Source organism: Triturus cristatus, chromosome 6 (assembly GCF_964204655.1).
Source record: "Triturus cristatus chromosome 6, aTriCri1.1, whole genome shotgun sequence".
Classification (NCBI taxonomy): Eukaryota; Metazoa; Chordata; class Amphibia; order Caudata; family Salamandridae; genus Triturus; species Triturus cristatus.
Window position 1 is genome coordinate 1135779616 of NC_140589.1, and position 22663 is coordinate 1135802278.

A 22663-nucleotide genomic window follows, 5' to 3' on the forward strand; every position below is an offset into this window, starting at 1 on the left:
AATTTCTGATGTCTTGAGAATTAGACGAGGGACGTGGCAAGGATGTCCGCTGTCCCCACTACTATTTTCCCTAGCTATGGAACCACTGGCGGCATTACTCGGGGCCAACGGCGGTGGCTGGGGTATACCGCTAGGAGACGGGCTGCACACGGTCTCGCTATACGCGGATGACTTGTTATTGTATATTAGAGACCTGCGGATCATCCCACCGGTCATAGCGGATGTTTTCCGGCAATTTGAGTGACTGTCAGGGCTCAAAGTTAACTGGTCGAAGTCCGGAGTTTATTCTTAAGTCAATAGGGCAACCGACGCGCTCATCACTATCAATGGAGCCGTGTTGACTTCGTATCCATCCATTTTCAGGTACCTGGGCATATATATCTACAGATCCCCGGCAGACATTTTAGAGGGCAATTTGGTGCAGGCCATAACGGCAATCAGAACACTGGTCCGATTCTGGAAGACGCTTCCGTTGAGCGTGATGGGCCGCGTCACCTTGACAAATGGTCATTTTGCCACGATTGCTATACTATTTCTCTAACCTCCCAGTGTATGTCCCAGTGAAGATTCTCCGGAGTCTGGAGGGCATCCTTCATGATCTGATTTGGAACAAAGGCAGGCCGCGAATAGCGCTAAGCAAACTATACGCCCCCGTGGGCAGCTGCGGTCTCGCGGTTCCGAACATGAAATTGTATTACCTGGCTTCTGAGTTGCAATGGTTGTCAAAATGGATGAGTGGGTATGGGCTGACAGACACGGCGACCACGACACTGCCATGGGCACAGTCACAGCGGTATTACCTTTTTCACCCCATAAATCGACTCCCCTGTCCACCCCAGATCTACGTGTCGCTGGCTCACAAGTGCTTCAGGAGAAGCCTCTATTTGACCCGCGACGCGCTTCCTTAAGCTATATTGTTACCATTGTTGGGAACTCCCAGGGGCAGGGGGAAAGGGTCTGCGATGAACTACAAGCGTGGCATGAGGCGGTCTTAGACGCGGTGGGAGATTTATATGCGGAGGGCACCCTTCTCACGTTTGACACACTATCCAGGGAAAATGATATCCCTGCTAGCCACTTCCTCTTACACGCAGCAATAGTGCACACCCTGACGGCGACCTGGGGAGACATTACTACCGAACCCCAAACACATTTACTTGTACAATACCTACATGTGATGGGTGAGGGCTCACACGTGGTACACTGGTTGGCAGAGGCTCTCCTGACGCACACGCTAAAGCCACTGACGAGACTAGGTGAGAGGTGGGCTGCAGACAGAGGACGTTTATGGACTGACAAGGAGTGGGAAATAATAGTGGCCGGATCCACTTACATACCACGCAACTCAAGATTCAAACTCATCCAGACATATATAATTCATAAAGCGTATCTTTTCCCTGATAAGATTAATGACTACTTCCACCTAGATACTTCCGCTTGCCCCCGATGTCACCTAATAGGCACTGATCTGCTGCACATGCTATGGTTTTGTACTTCACTGCGGTCCTATTGGCAGGCAGTGGTGGACGCCTTGACAAAATGCACTACGGTCTCCTTGCCATTTACCTGGGAAGTCTGTTTTCTGAGGCTGCACACACGGACAAAAAAGAATAGAGTAACATCCAGATTCATTGACCTAGGCTTGATAACGGCAAGACGCCTCATCACAAAACGTTGAAAGCACACTGACCCACCAATGCCAGCTAGCTGGGAGAAGTCCTTTACAATATCGTGCAGGCCTGGGATGAACTCCTCAAACACCTAACGCACCCAGATGCTGTGGAACGAGCCTCGCAGTCTCCTGTTGTGACTGAAGCCGTCATGCCATAATATGCTACCCCTCTCTCCTCTCCCATTTCCCCCCCCCCCCTCTCCTCCTCCTCCCCTCTTCGACAGAATGGTGGGGACCACCACCATTCTGGGACAGTGGATCAGACATTGTAGGCAACCATTGTGGACCCCCCGCACGTCACCAGCATCTCCCTAGACCTCGCCATCACCGCTCTTCTCACTCTCGTAACTTATTGGCCCTCACACTCCCCCCACACTCCCACCTGCGGTGTAGTTTCCACACGCTACAGATGGCGCTCTTTTGTGTTTTATATTTTTTTATTGTTAGTTACAGTTCACTTCAATGGACATCGTCAATTGACTCCTGGCACTGACATCACATACGGAGATAATGTGAAACACTTATGAAGTCTGGCAACAGCGTTCCGGTAACACCGTCACTGTAGCACATACATCATTATGACGCATTTTGTCCTTTTTTCACAACTGTAATGCTGTTTCATAATCTCAATACTGTTATCACATGATTGATATGATGTACAATATCTGAATACTGTGCCGCCTATATTAAAAGTAAAAATTCTTTCAATAAAAAGATATTTAAAAAAAAAAAAGGACGAGTAGTATTCATGAAAGGCTTTGAGTTTAGCGGCTTCAGTGGTGGCCCATGCTCCATTCAGTTTTATTTTGGCAATGTGCGCCATAGCGGCCCGTGTCCGGAGGTGACGGGCCAGGGCCGCTCCCACCTGGTCTCCCCCTTCATAATACCGTTGTTTCAGGGCTAAGAGAACACGTCCTGCCGTGTTGGTTCCATGTGCCCTTAACTGGCCTCTAAGCATGGCTAGGCGTCTCTTGTGGTGGGCCAGAGGACGTTCCTGATCTAATCTCTCAAGGGCTTTTATATCCCGAGAGAGGTTGTCTTCAAAGAGACTGGCTTCCTGAGCTTTGGCAATAGACCTAATACGACCTCGAACCGCGGCCTTAAAAGCGTCTCGTCCCATACTACGGTAAAGGCGGTATCAGGGAGATCATTGGACACAAAGTAGGACGTGATAGCTACCCGGAGATCCGCGGCATCCACGGGGTCTCGAAGAACTTGGGGAGGGAGTCGCCAACGGGGAGGACCGCGTGGGTGAGAGGAGTGGTCCTGCAGGAGAAGTTCCACGTGGACATGATTAGACATGGAGATGTCGGACATAGACACCGAGAGGGAGTCGCTGATCAGGGAGTGGGAAACGAAGATGTAATCGATGCGAGAGTAAGAACGATGAACATGAGAATAGTAAGAATAGTCGCGTGTGGCTGGGGAGTGGTAGCGCCAAATATCCATTAAGCCAAGATCAGTTAGACGCCTCTTTAAGGTGGAGGACATGGCCCCCTCCCGCCCCATGAAACAAGCCATCACTATGGTCCAGAGCCGCATCCCAGAACAGGTTGAAGTCGCCCCCCAGGATGAGGTGAGTCTTCATGTGTTACCTGTTCTCACAGGAGGTACTTAAGGAAGAGGTCTTGAGCGTGATTTGGAGCATAAATATTGCAAAGGGTGAGAGCCTGTTGCCTGATCTTGACCACCAATTTGAGGAACCTACAATCATTGCTAAGGATCACCCTGGAGTCCCCCCGGCGAATACCTGCTCTGCAAAGGATAGCCACCCCAGTCAATTTAGTAGGTGCAGATGCCTAGAATTGGAGGGGGTATCGAGGGTGGGCCATGCGGGAGATCTCTGCCCTCATCAGGTGGGTCTCCTGTAGGAAGACCTCTGGATTCTGCTGTAATAAATATCGCCATATCTGGCGGCGCTTGTTGGGGGAGTTGAGACGTTTTACATTAAGGGAGAGTAGTTTCAGACAGGGTACAGAAGTCACGACCAGGGTAGACCGCGCACAGGCGCCAACGCAGGCAGGGGAGACCAAGTGAGACACAGCACCACCAAGCCACCCCCTGCATGTCCTCAGGGGAAGCAGGAGTATTTCACAGAACCCAGCGCAAAGTGGGGGGGGGGGTAGAAGCAGTGATTAGCCGCCCTCACTTGTGGTATAGCGAACTCATGGTTGTTAGATCCACCCACCCGCCAAGCAGAGGAGAAAAGTAGAGCAAGAAAGGAGAAGCAAAATGTCCAAGTTGAACAGCGGCCAACGTGGCCAACGTGACCTGTTCCAGTCCAGGAGTAAGCTAGGCTCAACGGCACAAGCCATCCCAGAGATGTCGCTATCCGAGGAATAGGAGGGGAACCGGGTCTCAGGATATCCGCATCTCCGTCAAGGAGCTCACACCGGCACCGCCCCATGGTGTGTTCAGAGCGAGGGGTGAGCACTCCAGGGGTGTGGGGGTCCGACACTGCCTCCGCTGATGGCTGATGAGACGAAGAAGATCCGCGGAACGCGAGGAGATGCCTAGACGTTAGTTCTCTGTGGGCTGAGAGCATGAGGGAGATTGCCCACCATCCAAAGATCGAAGGTGTTGGATAATGTCTTGTTTGACTTGAGAGGAAGCCTGTTCCCCTCGGTGAGACAGGCGTCAAGATCTGGGCACCCTTGCCCATTATGGTTTTGCAGGTTCGCGGCTCAGGGATGGTAGTCTTGAGGGGCTGGATGGCAAAGTGACCGGGAGATAAAGCAGTTGCGCGGCCTCTTGGAAGGATCGCAACACCGGACGTTTGGATTCCCATTGGAAAAGATTGATTAGCTAGTGTTCTCCGTTTCCAGGATAATAAACTACTATTCAAAGAAAACAAAACACAACTGAAACTTGCATGAGGTTTTGGATAGACCCTGATCAGCAGGACTTAACATAAAGAACGAGAAATGCTGCATCGGGGTAGGGTAGGGCTATTAAAGGCTAATATTAAAGATCCTGTCCCCGCAAGCAATGACAAACGAGTCCTTTCTGGGTCTCCGAATACTACTCCAAATTTGTAAAGTTAAAAAAAGAACACTAAATTGTCAAAAACCCCTTTGAAAAAAAATAAGGCAGCCATTAGCAATGCTCCATCTTTAGGTAAATCTGATCCTAACAAACCCACACTTCTCACCACAGATGTCAGTGGTGGGTTAAGTGTTGCCCCTCACCCTAGTTAAAGGCAGTGAGCACATTGTTGCATATGCATCCCGTTCGTTGAAAGGACCGGAAATTCACTACTCAGTAGTAGAAAGAGAAGCACTTGGATGTTTTTGGAGGGTAAGACATCTCAAATTATTTTTATGATGCATTGGAACCAACCATAAACCTTAAGTGTTTGCTTTTGCTAACGAAGAGTCAGAACGTACCACCCCCAGAGTCTCTCACTGGTTTTGGGTTTAGAGGTATACAATTTTAAGATGCAATATTTGCCCTGCAACAAAAATGTCTTTCCAATGGTATGTCCTGGATGCTCGTAGACCTGGATACCTGTGATGAAGATGGAATACTGGACAAATGTGTCTTAGTGGTAAATCTTACAGGGTGACTAAAGAGGAGTGGGAAGAATGCATGGAAAACGATAGTAAAATTGATTATTTGGGAAAGAACATTCAAGCAGGATGACCAGCTTTGTGCGGTGACTTACCAGAATCTTTATCCAAATATGGGGAAGTCAGGCAAGGAATAAGTATAGTGAGTGGAACTTTTTGCAGCGGTGTAAAAATGATTCCCCTACTCAAGAGAAGAGAAGAAAATCGAACAATTGGTGCATCTGATTAGCAGTCTGACCAAAAGTAAGGTGTGTCATGAATATTGGTGGCTAGCCATGGACAGCCTAATTTATAGTGAAGTGAAATTTTGTCTGGCATGCTCTGTAAGTGACAAATCACACCGGCTTAGGAAGGCTCCGCTCTCCCCTACCAAAATGCCAGACAGACCCTGGTTTCAATTGGCATTTGGCATAATAGGAACTATTCAACAAAGAACTCCATGCCTTGGTAATGGTTGGCTACCACACAGTTGAGGTGAACTAAATGTGTGCACCGTAGAACTACTTAAGTATTGATAAATTTCTTACGCAACAGAATTCTTGTGGGAACGTATCCCAGAAGTACTCATTGCGGACAATGGGGTACAGTTTACCTCTATTTCAGTCAGTCAGTCAAATCTTTATTTCGGCAAATTTTGCCATAAAAGAGGCAACAATAAAAACAAAATATCATAAAAAAGATTTTAAAGTACAATATTTACAACGTAAAATATATAATATCCAGTGAATCGGTTAAAATACATTAAGATCCAATTAGCTTAACAAACCTAGTCCTTTTCCACCACATCTGTAATAGAAATCTGGAGACTGCATAGACAATGTGCATATCCGTGTTAGATTTTAAAATCCTGTAGACCGCCCTGTAATTTCGTGACCCCAAATTCCTACACAGGTTGATCAACTCATATTTCCGAATTTTGCCATATCCTTTACAAAAGAAGAGCACATGGAGCTCCGACTCTTCCTTGGCATGGCACACTGGACAACCTAAATCCCGTCCCGGTACCCATTTGTTTGTAAAAGTATGCAAAGGTAAACAGTCATGACGGAATTGTAGGTAAAGTTTTCTTGCCAGTGTTGGATATATGAGATCAAGTGCAGGTTCCAGATAGTAAGTGGATTTAATGTCCAAAAATCTGGACAAAGAAGACTTTAGTGCCCCATTTTACATTCCGGAATAACCCAGCAGTATGTGCATCCCTATATCTCCCTATCAAAGCTTTACGGCTAATAGTTAAACAAGCCGTACTGGGATTCTACCAGAGCTCACTAAATCCCAGTGAAATTAATGTAGTTTGAATGAACGATAACCAAGAATCCCTTTTGGTCCCAATGTGGTTCATTACCTCAATCAATTCATTTTTTAACATAAAAAGCTTGGGAGTTACCCAGAGCCTGCGCCAAAATAAAAGTGGCCTAATTCCTATTTCCTCAGATATGGATCTAACTCCTAGATCCATACGGAGTGGATCTAGAGGAGTACTAGAAGGAAGGCAAACTAGTTGCCTCAGGAATTTGTTTTCAGTGACTTTAATTGAATTACAGTTTGAATGGGCCCCATAGCTCAGCGCCATATAAAGTTGCGCTTCTCACTTGAGTTTTGTATAACTCCAGGGCAGGACTCAGGGGTTTATGATGGTTATTTCTAAAAAATTTAGATAAACCCCCCGACGTCTGAGCAAGCTTTAAGTTTGCTTTTATGATTGGTGACCCCAAGTCATATTTTGGTTTAGGGTAACCCCGAGATACACAAACTCATTTACCCTCTCAAGTGGAAGCCCATTTAACTTTGGTCCAGGGAATGTAATTTTACGAGGGTTGAGAACCATATACTTTGTTTTCTGGATGTTAATTTCCAAGCCCCTATCATCACAAAATTTGGAAAAACCATCCAGTATTCTTTGTAAACCCATTGGTGATTTAGAAAGCAGTAAAGTGTCATCTGCAAACATCAATGCCGGCACTATCCCATTTACAGTTTTTGGGGCATCGATGTTCTTGCAAAGGGACAGGGCCTCAACCAGACCATTGATGTATATGCAGAATAGTGTAGGTGCCAAAACGCACCCCTGCCTTACTCGCCGATTTACTGGGATTGGAGTAGTAAGGTTCCCGTTGTTACCATATCTTATTCTCGCAAAATTGCCCAAATGCAGGTGCCTGATTATCTCAAGAAGGTATGTAAGAAATCTAAGTTCCGCCAATACCTTCCTTAGAGTAGTTCTAGGGACCAAATCCAAAGGCACTCCGTAGGTCCATAAAGACCAGATAGAGGCTCCCCCATCCACAGCCACCAGTTTCTGGTGAATGAGCCGGAGCCTGAATATCTGGTCTAATGTGGACGTTTTGGATCTAAATCCCGCCTGCAGGTGGGACAGGATTTGTTCATCGTCTATCCAAGCTTGAACACGAGCCAATATTATCCTGGCAAAGACTTCTGAGAAATATCAATAAGACTGATAGGTCTATAATGTATTGTTTGGAGCGGACAGCCCTTCTTGAAAACAGGAATGACTTCCGCTCCAAGCCAGGATGCGGGTAGTGGTAGTCCACTAAGAACTGCATTGAACAAAGTCCATAAGAAGGGAACCCAAATTTTTGGTTCCTTCTTATACAGCTCTCCTGGGACACAGTCGAGCCCTGCCGCTTTACCCATATAAAGTTTGTTTAAAGCTTCCTTGACTTCCTTTAGAGAGATTTCGGGGATTTCCAGGCTTATCTCAGTGGGTGGTATTTTTATTGATTCCTTTGAATGTTCTTCAATTGGTGCAGAGGAATATAAGGTTTTATAGTGCTCGACCCAGCTTTCAGCAGCAATATTAATATCAAGGGGAGTCCGTCCATCTCTGTTACCTGTAGCTACTAAATTCCAAAAGGTTCTTATATCCTTGGTTTCTAGCGCCCTTTTTAGCTGGTCCCATTGCTCAATACCCCACAAGACCTTGGCTGAGAACGTATTTTTGTATTCAGCTCTGGCACTTTTAATTGTCAGGCATTTCTTCTTTATCGCTGTAATTAAACCGTTTTTTGCAAGCTTACAATTTTTGTTATACCAAGGCGATTTTTTTTTGTTTTTTTTTTTTTTTTTTTGCCTCTTGGCTCCCTTTCCGCTAGGTAAGTTAAAAACTTCTTTCAAATTAACGGAAATGGAGTCAATTATGTATCCCACCCTTCCAAGATCTTTCAAGGCTGTCCTGTTCCTCATCAGGTCAGACAGGCTCATTAAGTCTGGAATGAGGCTCTCATATAACTCGGCTAGTTTACCTAAACTGGTCTCCATTCTTACCCATTTGACTTTCCTCCTGTTACTAGACAGGAAGAGTTCGTCCCTAGACTGTTGGTCTGGATCTACATCTAATGTTCCCACAGGGAGCTTCAATGTAGTAATCCGGGCGTCATGGTCACTATCCTGTCTAGGAAGAATAGAAAAGTCTGTGATCAATGGCCACCCCCTAGATTCCACTAGGACATAGTCCAGTGTTGATTCATGACCAGTTCGGTTAAAGGTATTATTACCAGCAGTTGCTGAGTTAATACGTCCATTACACGCTCGGAAAGAGTGTTTAAGGGTTAACGCTTTAATTTGAAGGGCCAATGGGGTCCAGGCCTTTACTAGTGATGAATTTATTTCTGGGATTGCCCAAACCCTATCTTCTTCCAGACCTCCAGTGTTATCAAAGTCCTTCAGTGGCTCAAATTTACAATTTAAATCCCCACCCACTATAATCAACCCATCTTTTCTAGCTCCCTCCAAAGCGGAGTCCAACTGATCAATGGTTGTAGACTCTTTCCCGTTTATTACAGGCCTAGAGTACACATTTACAATTTTAATTTTATAACCATTATAAAAGACTATCTTCAGAATTAGGATATCAGCTCCTATTCTCTCTACACTTGCAATTTTACATAACACTTTATCAAGATTGTAACTCCTCCTGAGGGTCTTCCTGCACCTTTAGAGATGGCAGGTATATGAAAGGATGCAAAACCTTTTTGTGTAAATTCTTCAATGGCACAGGTTTCCTGTAACAAACATATATCGCAAGAATTTATCAAATTCTCCCAATCGGGACAATTTAATTTGTTTTTACTGCCTGCGATATTCCATGAAAGAATCTTAATGACCAGGTTAGCCTCTATAGTAGAAACGTGGGGGCAATGTAAGTTAGTGGGACCCTCTATATCTAATACCTCCAGGTCACAATTATTTGGGTTATTTACGTTTATTTTAGTATTGTCAGGGTTCATGGTTTCATTTGACACTTCTATCACAACCTCTTTCTTGTTGCCTGGAATATTTCAGTTTTGAATAGTGGCAGTGGAAAGGTGGGCTTGCATTCGAGTAGGGGGAGACGCAATATGCTGCTGGGGATTGTTAATGCATTGGGAGCCCAACCCAAGGGCTGCATTAAGCTTAACCTTTTTGCCCACCCCATGTCAATCATTTTCGTCCAGAGAACCAAATCTATTATACAAAGGTAAACTAAACTGGTGGTGGGCGTAATAAGGAAATCTCGGTCCACAGGCACGGCGCACCAAATGCCATTCCTGTGGATCAGAATTAGGTTCAACCCTCTCCCTATACTCATTCCTTGATTGGTAAAAATAAGTGAGAGTTAAACATCTAATTTGCCCTCTATATACCCGATTGGTTAAACTGGGATGCAAAAGGAAATCTTTAATATACGGCTGTCGACAGTTTACTATTATGCAATCCCCTTCGTTATCTTTGGGCCTATTTCCCACCCAACCTACCCTGCGGGTCAGTAGTACATCAGCAGGATTAACTGCTTTCCCTCTCCCAGCAAAAAAATGTAGGCACTTGTTTTTCAACTCTACTTGGGATTCCCTTGCACCTGGGCTTAAAGTTGGGACACCAGACAAAATCACTACATAAGGAGTAGAAGCTGGCGGGAGGTCCAGGGTCGGTCGCTCTGATCTTGGCAGGTCTCTGGTAATTGGTGTTCCCGAATTGGACCTTGTTCTTAGACTAGTTCCCACTGCCCCCGTTTCCCCCCCAGTCCGTCTCCACTCCAGTTGACGACCCACAGACTTTACAGCTTTATTTGTTTTACCTTCGTCCTTTTCAATCGGGTCCACATTAATACTCTTAGGGCCATGCTCGGCCTGGATGTCTGAGATAACAAGTGGATCGGCTACTACTATAGTAGCTGGGGATTCCTTAACATTGATATGGGATGAGCTAAGTTGTTTTACCAGGGCATGAAGATCGGCCAGTTCTTCTTTAACAATTACTCTAATCTGTGTATAGAGTGTTTCAAGAAATGTTGGCAGCCAATTCGGTTTTAGATCTTCCCCAGTTGCTTCTATTTCGCTGAAGGAGTCCATATCTTGTGTGATAACCGAAGATCTAACAGACTCCCCCTCAATGATTTTCCTTTTTTGACCAGTTTTGCCCTTTCTGGTACGTGGCTTAATGATCGTAGATTGTTTTGCCCCCTCTTGGCGGGCCCCTTCTCCCTACTAATATATTTGTGGGGGTACGTGCCTCCGTTCCTAGAGGGAGACTAGCTTCTAGCCTTTCTTGATCGGGGGATAGAACACTTATTACCTCTAAATGTGACGAGGGGGTGGAGATTGAATGTAACGCTGGCGTAAGGGATAATCTACGCTCTGAGCGTTCGATTTCAGTGGCCACTACCCCAATTGCTCTCTGAAGCATTTTATCAATTGCAGTTTGCGGTAGTGGGGGTGGGACTAGCTGAGGGGAGGGATGGCAGAGAGCTTTAATAGTATGTTTCCCCATAATTGGTCACAATTTAAAAATGCAAAAACTAACAAAAACAAAACAAAATGCTGCTAAAACAAAGAAAATGACTGACAATAGCTAACTAACATATATAATTCCAACAATAATAAATGGTAAACAGGTTCGGGTTATCCCACGTTAAAATAATTTAACTGTTCACTTCTGGCAATGGACCAAAACAAGTGACCGGTGCTACCAAAACTTTTCAGGCCTGCTTACTCTACAGTACAGACCTGCTTAATAATGTTCAGTCCACTGATAGGGCTCCGGAGAATATTGCCAAGGGGGGTGGCCCAGCCCAGCCTCTTCCTGGCGCTGATGGGCGCAGGACGGGCCCGCCCTTGGCCCGGGCTTCGCCCGGGCGATGCCCGCGCGCGTCCCGCGCTGCGGGGGGAGGCTGCGCTTTATAGCACGATGAACACGCCTCCTCCCTCAGGTGTACATCAGCAGCGCCAGGGCGTCTGGGAGATGCAGTCCCCTCAGAGTTATGGAGCAACCTTGGGTATGTGCCCCAGCGGCACAAAATAAGGCAGGTGTGACAGCTCGCTTCCCAGGGACTCCTGTCCCACCGATACGCTCCGTTACAGGCACTGAAGTCTGCTGCGCGTCCCTTCTACTTCCATGCAGAATGTCATAAAGGAAATGTCTAATAGTCCTCTCACAGCTGCAATATATTGCCCATGCGTTAAAGGTCTAGTAGAAAGAATCAATCGAATGGTCAAGGACTGTTTCCAAATATCTGAGGTAATGAGGGTACCTACAAAATAAGTCCTACAGGAAGCCATCTGGGCATACTGCACTACACCTGACAGCGTTACTGAGGTATCTCCCTTTTTTTTCCTAAGGGCAGAAATCCTAAAACTAACATTGTACCTCCAATAATTAGAACATGGGACTGAATATAGGTAGATAAAGTCATGAGGTGATTAGATTTTCATCAGAATAGATATAAAACAAGATATGATCGTTTGAAGTTGTGTTCAAATTATTATTATTTTTTTTTTAAACCTTGTTTGCCTTGGGGAATAGGGTGAAAGTGAGGCTGCCTGATACCCCCAAAAAGGGGATAGAAAATTCTCATGCTCAAAGAATCGTGCATTTAGGCCATGATGTCAACCTAGACACTATGGTCAAACCTGGAGCGTCGTAAAAGTATCCAAACACAATCCTTCACCTCAAGTTCCCTTGAATACCATGGGTAGCGGGGCTGATATTACAGGAAACTGTAGGAAGGGATCTCTGAGAAAAACGTGTTCTAGCCGGATGGCAGAAGGATTACGTTTTCAACTATTAAGTCTCTTTTTAAAGATTCACTAGGTTACCACTTCATTATTTTTTATCTCTGCCGTATTTTATAAGTATTGTATGCTTAGATGTATGTATTTTCAATGCTCTCCCTAGGAATATATGTGTTGTATCCTGGTCCTTGTTGTTTTCCTTTCCCTTGGTATCTCCCTTTATTCCTTCTGTCACTGTCGGTACCTTTGAATATTCCCTAGAGCTGTCATCTGTCATTGCCACGAACAATGTTGAATACAAATGTTCTGCATTTCTTCTAAGATTGAAGACTCCTCTTTACAACAGATAGCAAGTTACCCAATGGGTGATTATGACGTCTCATAATGGTCTGAATGAAAACGAGGGAAAAAAGACCCCATGAGCACCACTATTATTAGATGGGGAGGCTCTGCACTAAATATCACCTATAACTGATGCTAACAATAAGTAAGGTTTCTGGGAATGTCCGGTGTCCAGCCTGCTCTCATGCTCAATACCAAGTTTGAAACGCAGCACTGAGTACTCAAGAACATTAGGGAATGGATAATGTGCGAGACCTCGTATTTATTGTATGTTCTGGAGTGCTACTGCAGGAAAAAGTACCTGGGAAGCATAGTGAACAAGCTCTTCAGCATTTGAGGGCCCATAAGAAAAAGGACTTTTCCCCACTTTGTCTAAAAACCTCTGGGAAATGCAAAAAATATGTGCCTCTATAGGATCCAAAATATAACACAGAAGCACTTTGCTGGGGACAGAGAACTAGATCTACAGAGGATGAAATCCAGATAGATCAGATTAATGGGGAATGAACATCCATGGGGTTTGAACTCTGATGCAGAGCTGCATGTGCATCCATAGAAAATTACCTCCACCCCGAGGAGATGTTGATGAACCATGAAGAATAACCCTAACCTCTGCTGCCTATTTTCAAGTTTTACTTGGGGAGGGATCGGGATTGTTGGTTTAAAGGGGTATATGATCTGTACATTTTTTTATTCATTTAACTTTTTTATACTTGATTGCCCTGTATTTATTGGCGACTGTATTTTTAGTGCCACTGTAGCTCTGGGGAACAAATATGACTTTTGATTTTGTTTTTGGTCAGACAAGGCTAGTCGCAAAATACCTTTTGGAATTACCTCCCATGACAGCCGGACACTGGGTAGGTCCCGTACCTTCAGGAACTCTAATACTAGTTTCTGGCTTGACACCATGCTAGCATCCCGGATGTCAGCGTCGGGGCAAGTAGCACACCCTTGTAGGTGATTCCAGAAGGTATTTTGTGTTTCTGTTTGTGTGAGACTACATCACGAGTCCAAATTGTAGGGCAAAGCCCTTTACAGGCACACACCTATACTGTCCTTGCCTGAGCAGACTAGGATCCTCTGGTCCTAATGAAATGCCAAGATCCTTTGGACTATAAGAGGCATTAAACATGTTGACCCCCTTACTACACACACACAATTTTGAGTTAGAGAGGCTGCAACTTCCCCTCTCTAGCAACGACTCTACAGTCTTCTGTTTTTACTATCGCATCGGAACCCAGCCAATAAAGGAATCCTGTGGGATCCCTATAGCTATTTTTATTCCACACTCACCCTCTCCCACTCATATTACTCTCTACACATAAGCCCCTCCATCCCTCAGACTTCACATCGGCCAAAAGATAAGACCTAGTGGGGCCCGTTGGGCATTGCACCGCCTGTCCAACGAGGAGCTGCCCGAAGATGAAGCATGACACCTCTCTGGGTGTGTGAAGGCCCTTTCCACTTCTATCTTTACTCCTTGGTGGACACCTGATACATTGTCCTTCCTTACCTCCCCTTCTGTTTCCTCTAGGAACTGCATACCCCTGTTTTCACCATTGTAACTATTATCATGCATAGGTGGATCTATAAGATAATACTTAACATAGATGCGCGCGCAGCAGAATGACGTGTGATTGACGTGCAACTAGGGGGTGAAGGGGACTTGACATTTAGCTCTACATGTGGAGACGAGAAGTCTGGGGGGTCAAGTCAACCTAATCCCAAATCATATCTAACATCCTATGTTTAGAGAACTATGTTATCCACAAGAAAAGACTCTCGGACAGAATCTATTCTATACTGACTGTGTGTGCGTGTACAAGCGTCTAAGTGTCTATATGAGATGCGAGGGGCAGAAAACTTTCCATGGCAACAGGGCTATGAATTACTTGCAGGAGGACGGAAAGGCCGAGTCCTTTGCTTATGAGCTAAAGGAAATGTTTACCTAAATCACTAGACAGGAATGCATCGGCTGAAGAGCAAAGTAGATAATTCGAAGGTGAAATACAGCTTCTTGGCAGGCAGGCAAAACTGGCCGAGGCAGGCACCGTTAGCTGCACAGGGAGTAGGACAAAGTTCATGGATACAGATGCGAGCTCAAACTGAAGCTGTCAGAGACAGAGAGCAGGGAAGGCTTTGAGGACAGAATCGGGCCTACTTGCCTGAACTGTAAAAATGGAGTAACTTAGCCATATAAAGTCGGTGGCCTTTCATACTTAGGAATCGAATATCCAGCCCATTGATGGCGGATCTGACAGAGAACATGTTGGCGGTGGACGCACATATGTTTGCGTTTGGAAACTGGAACTGGAGGGAACATACATGTACTTGTGACATGCACATAGAACCGTTGGGGTCCAAGATAGGGGACATAACTGATCAGGAAAATCCACATTTCCACAGTATGAGGTCAGCCTCTTACGAAATGGCCACTTTCCTGCTTCTTTGATCCACCAGCCTGTGCCATTGCTGAGCCCCATAGATCATGCTACTTCATGAACATGTTATTAAAAGCTGGATCACCACCCACTACTGTAAGAAGACTGTTCTCCTCCTGTTACTGAATCCAATCCAGAACGATCTTATCATACCAACTTCTACCAAGTTGGTAACATTTTGGTTGAATTATTTCCTAACAAAAAACGTTTGCAAGTATACATTTTCTGAATGCATTTTCCTTATCAGGCCACGTAATCTGTGGGGAGTTTAATTGTTTTCTGCCGTGTTTCTCCCCCTCCTATTTTCTCCATGTTCAAACCTTTGGACTCTCCCTTCCTGGTACCTTTTTGGCTCCATCTACCTCCTCACAGTATCTTGTTCCTCCCTGCCTCCTATAAGCTTTACTTACCTCTTTGTTCTTCCTTGGCAGCCCTTTTCTATTTCCTTACTTTACTGTCTGACCATTGCGTACTTCTCACTATACGGCACGTGCATTGAGACAGAAGTATTCTTTGAGTACCCTGTATCTTATTCCTGGTTAGGGCACTTGGATATCTGTTCGATGATGACGCCAAATGACTATTTGGGTGTGTAAGTGGCTGGGGAGATGGTGGAATGCACGGGGACAAATGTCTACGGATGCCCCCCCCCCCCCCCCCCTTATCAGAAATTGTTAAACTATGTACATGGATTTCATTCAAGTTTTAATTCTTAGAATTTTCTTTTGTTTCAGGTTGGACTCCGACAGCTGGATATGTCGTTGCTTTGTCAGCTGTATTCTCTCTACGAGTCCATTCAAGAATACAAAGGTGCATGTCAGGCTGCGACAAATGCCGACTGTTCATATGCACTGGAAAATGGATACTTTGACGAAGAAGAAGAGTATTTCCAGGACCAGGGCACACCCCTCAGTGAAGGAAATGACAGTATTCACATGAATCTTTCCCTGCCGGTACCCTCCACCTCCAAAAGCGACTGGATATTGGAGTCCATATAGGCTGCGTTCTGTATTTCCGGTGATAGGGAGATGATGTACGCCATGTAACCAGTGATTTTTCTCCAACTTTGCATTCTGTTTGGGGCGATTGTTTGCCCTGTATCACTGCGAAGTTATTGGAATTACGAAGATTTCGCGGACAAATGTTACTTTCTTGAACAAAGGAATTTGGATACGGAGTGTTAGCTCGGTGTTCATAAAATCAAACCTGCTGGAAATCGGCTCCTGCAAGGCACCAAGAAAGACTTTTTGCAGCACTACCTGAAATATGTTTGTGTAAAAAGGGGCTCTCGGTTGGTACGGTCAAGGTGGAAATAATCTTTTTCCTGTGGTATTGTATAGGTGAATTAGATGCCCTCGTTTTACAGTTGGCTATCCTCTGCCTACTGGCTGCAATCCTTGCATCTGCATGTCGCCTTTGAGTGGAATGTGTTTTTTGTATCAGAAGTTTACTGACTGGATAGCGCTGTTTAGATTGGGGAAGAGGGAAAAACTTGTTCTAAAGAACGAGTGCATGCATGAAAGCACATTAGTTTCAGTTCTGGGCGAGACACTTATACGTGTAGTTTTTGATATTTGTTCCTTGGCGTGCCGTTATAAAAGACTGTTCCTTCAACCTGGTATACGCAATTCTCCGGTTTAGTGTGCCTTTCACCTAACCGTTGTGGATTGCTGCCTCCTTGGAAAGGAAGTTTTGTTTTATACTTTTTAGCATATTCTATTGTTTGTGAATCGCTGCATTTTGCAACGTGGGGTAATTAATTGCACCGCCCATTTTTACAAACGAACTAGACCCTCCCAGCCCACTACACGTGTAAGTTTGCGTCACACATGATTAACAGTATTACCACAATGTAAAGCTTCATCTGTCATGGGTTCTTAAAATGGTACACATTTCAAACACTAATCCTAGTACGTTTCCCGTAAATTTCCCGTAAAGATTGAATGCAGTTTTGCCTTGCGTAAAATATTTCACTTTTAAATAATAACTCTTTGAAAGCTCAGGCCATCATGTCTGATAGAGTACGTGAAGTGTTGATGGTGTAGTGGCTATGCTAGCCCCGGTGCTTCCAGCTAGAAACTGGTTGCTGGCACTCAATGCAACACTAGACCTCGTGGCATAAACCAGTATTGTTTCGTCTGCGTAAGGTAACTCTAGTATAGGAAATACAAACATAAGTATGTTTACAGAATCAATATTGCTACTCCAGTTTGTCTCCCCAAATGGCATGGCAGCATAAAAATAAACCTCTACTGCAATTTTTATTGCAATTTTAGATGGGGTATTCCTTATTTTGGTCGAGTACTAGTACTTGAATAATAATTATTTATATAAAATACCACAGATAGTGGCACTGGGAAAACAAATCAACGTTTATGTAAATAAGTGTATATGGAAGGCGTTGACTTTAAGGACAGAGGTATGGAATTTAATAAAATATCTACTTGTTCATGGGGTAAGATGCTCCATAAAGCTATTTGCCCTGTAACAAAATCCACTTGCCCCTTTGGTGCCATGTAGTGCAGCTATAGAATATCGCAGCAGTCTCATTATATAAGAGCTATGATATAGCCTCTATGATTATGCCAGAGCTCATACCATAGTAGTGTTTGAATACTTGCAATCCCCTTATGTTGCCACGTTTCCGCAAATCTACATACTGGGACTGAAGGTAGTGGTAAGCAATAGTTCCAGGGTTAAAATGCCCTTTTGAGTCTATGTAAACCTACAAACTTGCATGTTTTAAGGGTTTTCAACTCTTCTCTTATCTTTTCCCATACTGAGAAATGTTGGTAAATTACTCCTGAAAATGGCAGACATAAACCTTCTTCCAGAGTTGGGAATAAAGTGGTTGGAGGGAAAGTGAACTTGCAAACACTTACATTTTCGCATTAACAAATCTACACATGCATATTTGCTCATGCTAAAATGCAGTTCACAAATAGGTTCTACGTGCTCTATTTCTTGTCCTACTTCTGTAAATTCTTGGGAATTCATGAACGCCTTATAGCTGCACGGACATATGCCATGGGTGCACTTTTGAGACTTTCTTAAATAATTAGGTCCTTAATTTGGTCTGACCGTGGCCTTTTGTGTTTATTAAAATCTATCTATCTCGCTCTCTCTCCCCCCCCCCCCCCAGTATTCTGCTCTTTCACAAGGAGAATATCGGCACACAAAGTAGTTTTGTTCAGTTGCAGTAACTACTGTTGCAGTGTGTGCTTTATGAGACCAAAAAAACAATGTTTGCTTTTGCCAATGTTTGTTATAATGGTGAGTGCCCGGCAGCTCCCACACCAATAAGGTTTTACAAAAACCATGCCAAAACAAGTCTCACGTTGACTAAACTAAAAAGCTGACCACCAATTTCAGACCTGGCTTTGGCAATGCTTGTTTATTTTTGTTTCCCGTAATCTTATTGAAACTGGTTACATTCATTTTCCATTATCAATATTTTTGGGGAACACTAGCATGCATCAACACATTACTAAATGTAGCTGCAAAGAAATGGCACCTGAAGTTTTACAGTAGTTTAGCAAAATGGTTTTCTTCCTGCTTTCATTTTTTATGTACATTCTATTTTTAAAGCAAAAAAATCATCAAACTTGCTTTCAAGCTTCTGCAAATATTTGCATCAAATCAGAGAGCATTCTGGGAGCATTATACATAGCCTCATATTTCTAAACTTTGAAAACTTGTGTACACACTTTTATACTGGAACCACTGTCAGTAGTGCAGTCGGAGCTTACAACATTTGCTTAGAGTGCTCACCCTAATAAAGACTTTTAATTAATGAACCATGAATGCAAGTTTGAACAGACTTAACCTATGGACAAAAATATTACCTTAATTGCAGACAGTGCCCTTCCCTGATCCATAATGTGGTACTGCAAACTGGCAGCCAGAGGGTTTGTTATGCAGAGGGATTGGGCCTACTTGTCCCAAGGACAAAATACAAATAAACTTGCTGCCCTTGACCCCAAACAATATGTCCTGGGCGTCGGGCAATGGGAATTACACATCCCTGTAAGAAGCTCATAATGTTACTTATATCGGTTGATGGTTAATGTGGGGTTATGCTTTTGAGACTGGATTGTGGTGAAGAGGGTCAGGCTTAGACCTCTGATTAACTGGGGGTAAAGATGGTGGTACTTTGTCTCGACGGGCTGAGCTTGATCTTGGATTTTATATTTATATGTAGCTCTGGAGGGCTTAACTGACCTGCAAGAAGCAGGCAATCAAGCTAGATTGTGAAAAAATGTCTGATCTGGTAAGTCTGCTCATGATCTGATCCCCTGCAATGCATATCTGTGTGGAGCTGGGTCCTGCTCTTGCAAAGCTTCCCAAAGCCTTTGAGAACCAGTTAAAATAATATTATAATTGTTTATTTTGGATTAGCAATCCATAAAACATACAATAAAAATACGAGTATCGTAAATACAATATTAAAAAATCATAAGAAGCAGTCTCGCTTGCAGGACTTTGGGAGGGCAGGAATGGGGTTGTACAAAGGTAGTAGGTTGAACTTGTCAAATGATGACAATGGGGAGCTCGTTATCAAGTACCCAACTCCTTGAAAGAGGAATGTGTTCTCTCTCTGCTTCCACTACTAGAATACATCGCTGCTGCAAGATCAGCCCCTTTACAAGTTTCTCCCATAAGAATGCATAAACATTTAGGTTTTTGCAACTCAGTCTATATTTTGCCTTAGTTGTTGTTCCACAAATACATGGTATTTCTTGCTAGATCTGCCTTGCAGACAGTGAGGATAGTTCATCCTGTGAGTGCAGAGTGCATATTTATCACTCCCTGGACCTGTTGGACCCTGCTGCCTCTGACACTACCCCTATTGTCTGTTCTTAGTAGATCAAACCAGAGCAGGCAGTATTTTACACAGTGCACCACCTACTGTATCTATTATTTGCTTGCATATACTCCTATCCCACCCTACCTAGTCTTTTACCACCCTTTCACTTTATGAACTATAAAGATAAAATGTTAACTACTTTCTCTATTGCAATTCTATGATTTTTGTAAAAAGTCCATAATGACTGAATCCTTATTAGTAGTGTCCTGCACGGTCTGTAGCAAAACATTTTGTTTGCTTAAAGTGGACTGTTTACCATTGGTTGGCTTCATTGTCACACTCATTTACTTGCGTCTTATTTCAGGGATTCTGTGGGCTTTACTTCCCCCGTCATGAGTTTGTCGCTTGCCTGGAGCATGGGCTCATTACTGGGTCCTTACATTGCTTGTGTTTTTTGGTGCACATTTTATCTTTTTACTTAATCTATGAGAGTGCTTGTGTTTTCTAGCGGTCTCCCTCGTGTACTTCTCAGCCCTCGTCTGTGTTGCTCTGTTTCGCCATGTGCTTCTCTGCCCAAACCTCCGGTCTCCATGTAGCTGTCTCGCCATGTGCTGTGCTCCCCCTCCAGCCCTGATCTCCATGTTGCTCTTCCTCGACATGTGCTCCTTTGCTTCTCCCATTTTTGTTTTGCTCCCCTGTATTGATTCCTCCATCGCTTTCTCGCCATGTGTTTTTTTTCTCCCCTATGTTGCTGTGTCTCACCCTGTGCTTCTCTGCCCCTACCATTTTTATGTCCCCTATATTGTTTCCCCACACACATCCCCTGTTTTTCTTTTCTGCCTGCTTATAGCCCCTATTTTGCTTACCTGTTGAAATGTTTTCTTCATTCTAGTTACTGATCAAACTCTGCTCTTAAATAAAAAGTTTGAAAAAGTGCCCACCTCATTTTGTAGGTGGGCACATTCGTGCTGCACGACTACAGAATGGTGTAGCTCTACACGTCAAAAGTGTACCATTCCTAAAACCCAGTTACAAAGCTAGTAGGTTCTATAGGCGAGACCTAGTGTTGCCAATGCTTGTTTCTTGTGTTGCTGCTCTGCTTTGAATGAGCTTGAGTGTGAATTGTGCAAGTTATGTAGCCTCATAATATGCTTTAGAAGCTGTGCAGCTTCGTGTTTTGAGAACAACGCTTTAGTGCATCACGGATTGCAATACATCACAAAACCATGACTGGGAGATGGATATAAATTATGCCAAAAAGTCTTCTGAAATCACATAGCTATATTTATTGAAGTCAAACTGGTGCAATAACAAAAGACTCTGACCTAGGCTTAGATTTAAACCTTGTATTGACCTGGTAGCCAAGCATTTCGAAATTTGTAAAATTTGAGATGGTATGGAGGTTTGAAAGCCATGTAGTTTTAGCGTAAAAAAATACCCCTTTAGCAAGTTACTGGTTTCAGTGCAAATAGTTGCTTCACCATATTGCTTGCCAAGGACGCTAGGTGACCATAATATAGCCTTATAGCCCGCCGTAGCGGGCTATACCGGCTGTTAATGGCCCGCTGCAGCGTTAAAGGCCCGAGCCGAAGGCGAGGGACTTTAACAACAGCAGCGGGCCATTAACAGCGGTATAGCCCTGCTACGAAGGGCTATAAGGCTATTAGAACATTCTGCCACTAGAGGGCAGAATGTTCTACCAAAACAAAGCCCTTCAGGGAGCGCGAGGGGATTGAAATCCCCTCAGGCTCCCTGAAGTCTTTGTTCACAGCCAGAGCTGTGAACAAAGACACATTGGAATGTTGGTGCTCCGGGCTTATACCGGCCAGTATTAGCCCGGAGCGCTCCATTGTCTTCAATGGAGCTGCCAACGTTCCAATGTTCTAATATTTGTTATGTTTTCTTTAACCAGTTTGTGCAGGCGGTACACACTATTAAAATTTATAATTGTAAGCTTTAGTCGTAGGTAATATATTTGCTGCAGAAAAAAAATATGGCAATGTATTTTCTTCTGTGCAGTCATTTGTTTCTGGTATACGGGTTAGTCGGTTGTTACCCATGATTCACTTTTTCTTCACCTTCCGTTTGTAAATTCTCATGGCGAGTTCTTGAGTTTTGTAAGAAAGTTGATAATGCTGTAAGTGGCATATTTGGAGAGCTATTAAAATTTGAGCACACGTTCTACTTTGCATTTGAATTTGTTTGTATGGAAGTTTTGAATGATGAATTTATAATTTTCCACCTATTATAATTGAGCAGAATTTTGAAGTTTAAGTCAACTTTTTCAAGCAAGTCAATGCTGCTGATTACTCCTAAATAGGGATATGCTATGTCAAATTGCTTGAGTTTTCCTTTCTACCGAAGATGCTTCCAATGTAGATGCCTCAGAGAACCCAAGTATACAAAAAAGTGATGAATTGCTTGAATTAATCTCATCCACTGTTATTTACTTGGGCTGTATCACAGTGCATTGTTACTTTTAACACCATGCCACCTCAGTTTGGACCCAGCCATATGCAAATCAGTCTTGAACCAGCTCCAGTAGGAAGAGTCCAACCAAACTGCCGGGCTAGGTCCTCCCAGAATCAGACCACAAGCAACACAAGATCGGTTTGGCCCTGGTTGGGGCTCGTCAGTTGGGCCAACTTAGTTCCTGTGGCACAGTGAACATGGGACTGACGTCTGGACATACCTAGTCGCCATGAAGTATACAAAAAAGTGATGGATGAAATGCTTGCTTTAATCTCAACCACAGGTAATTACTCTGGACCACATTCAAGTTCACTGTTATTTTGCACACCATGCCACCTTAATTTGGACCC

At 44.0% G+C, this 22663-nt stretch overlaps 1 protein-coding gene across 1 annotated transcript in view; it reads left to right on the forward strand.

Moving 5' to 3' along the window:
• FAM89A (family with sequence similarity 89 member A) overlaps positions 1-22022 on the forward strand; it is a 123905-nt gene extending 101883 nt beyond the window's left edge. The window contains exon 2 of the mRNA XM_085612041.1: positions 15769-22022. Coding sequence (XP_085468167.1) covers positions 15769-16032 — 264 coding nt within the window. The 3' untranslated portion in view covers positions 16033-22022. The remainder of the gene's footprint in view (positions 1-15768) is intronic.
• Positions 22023-22663: the final 641 nt, after the last annotated feature.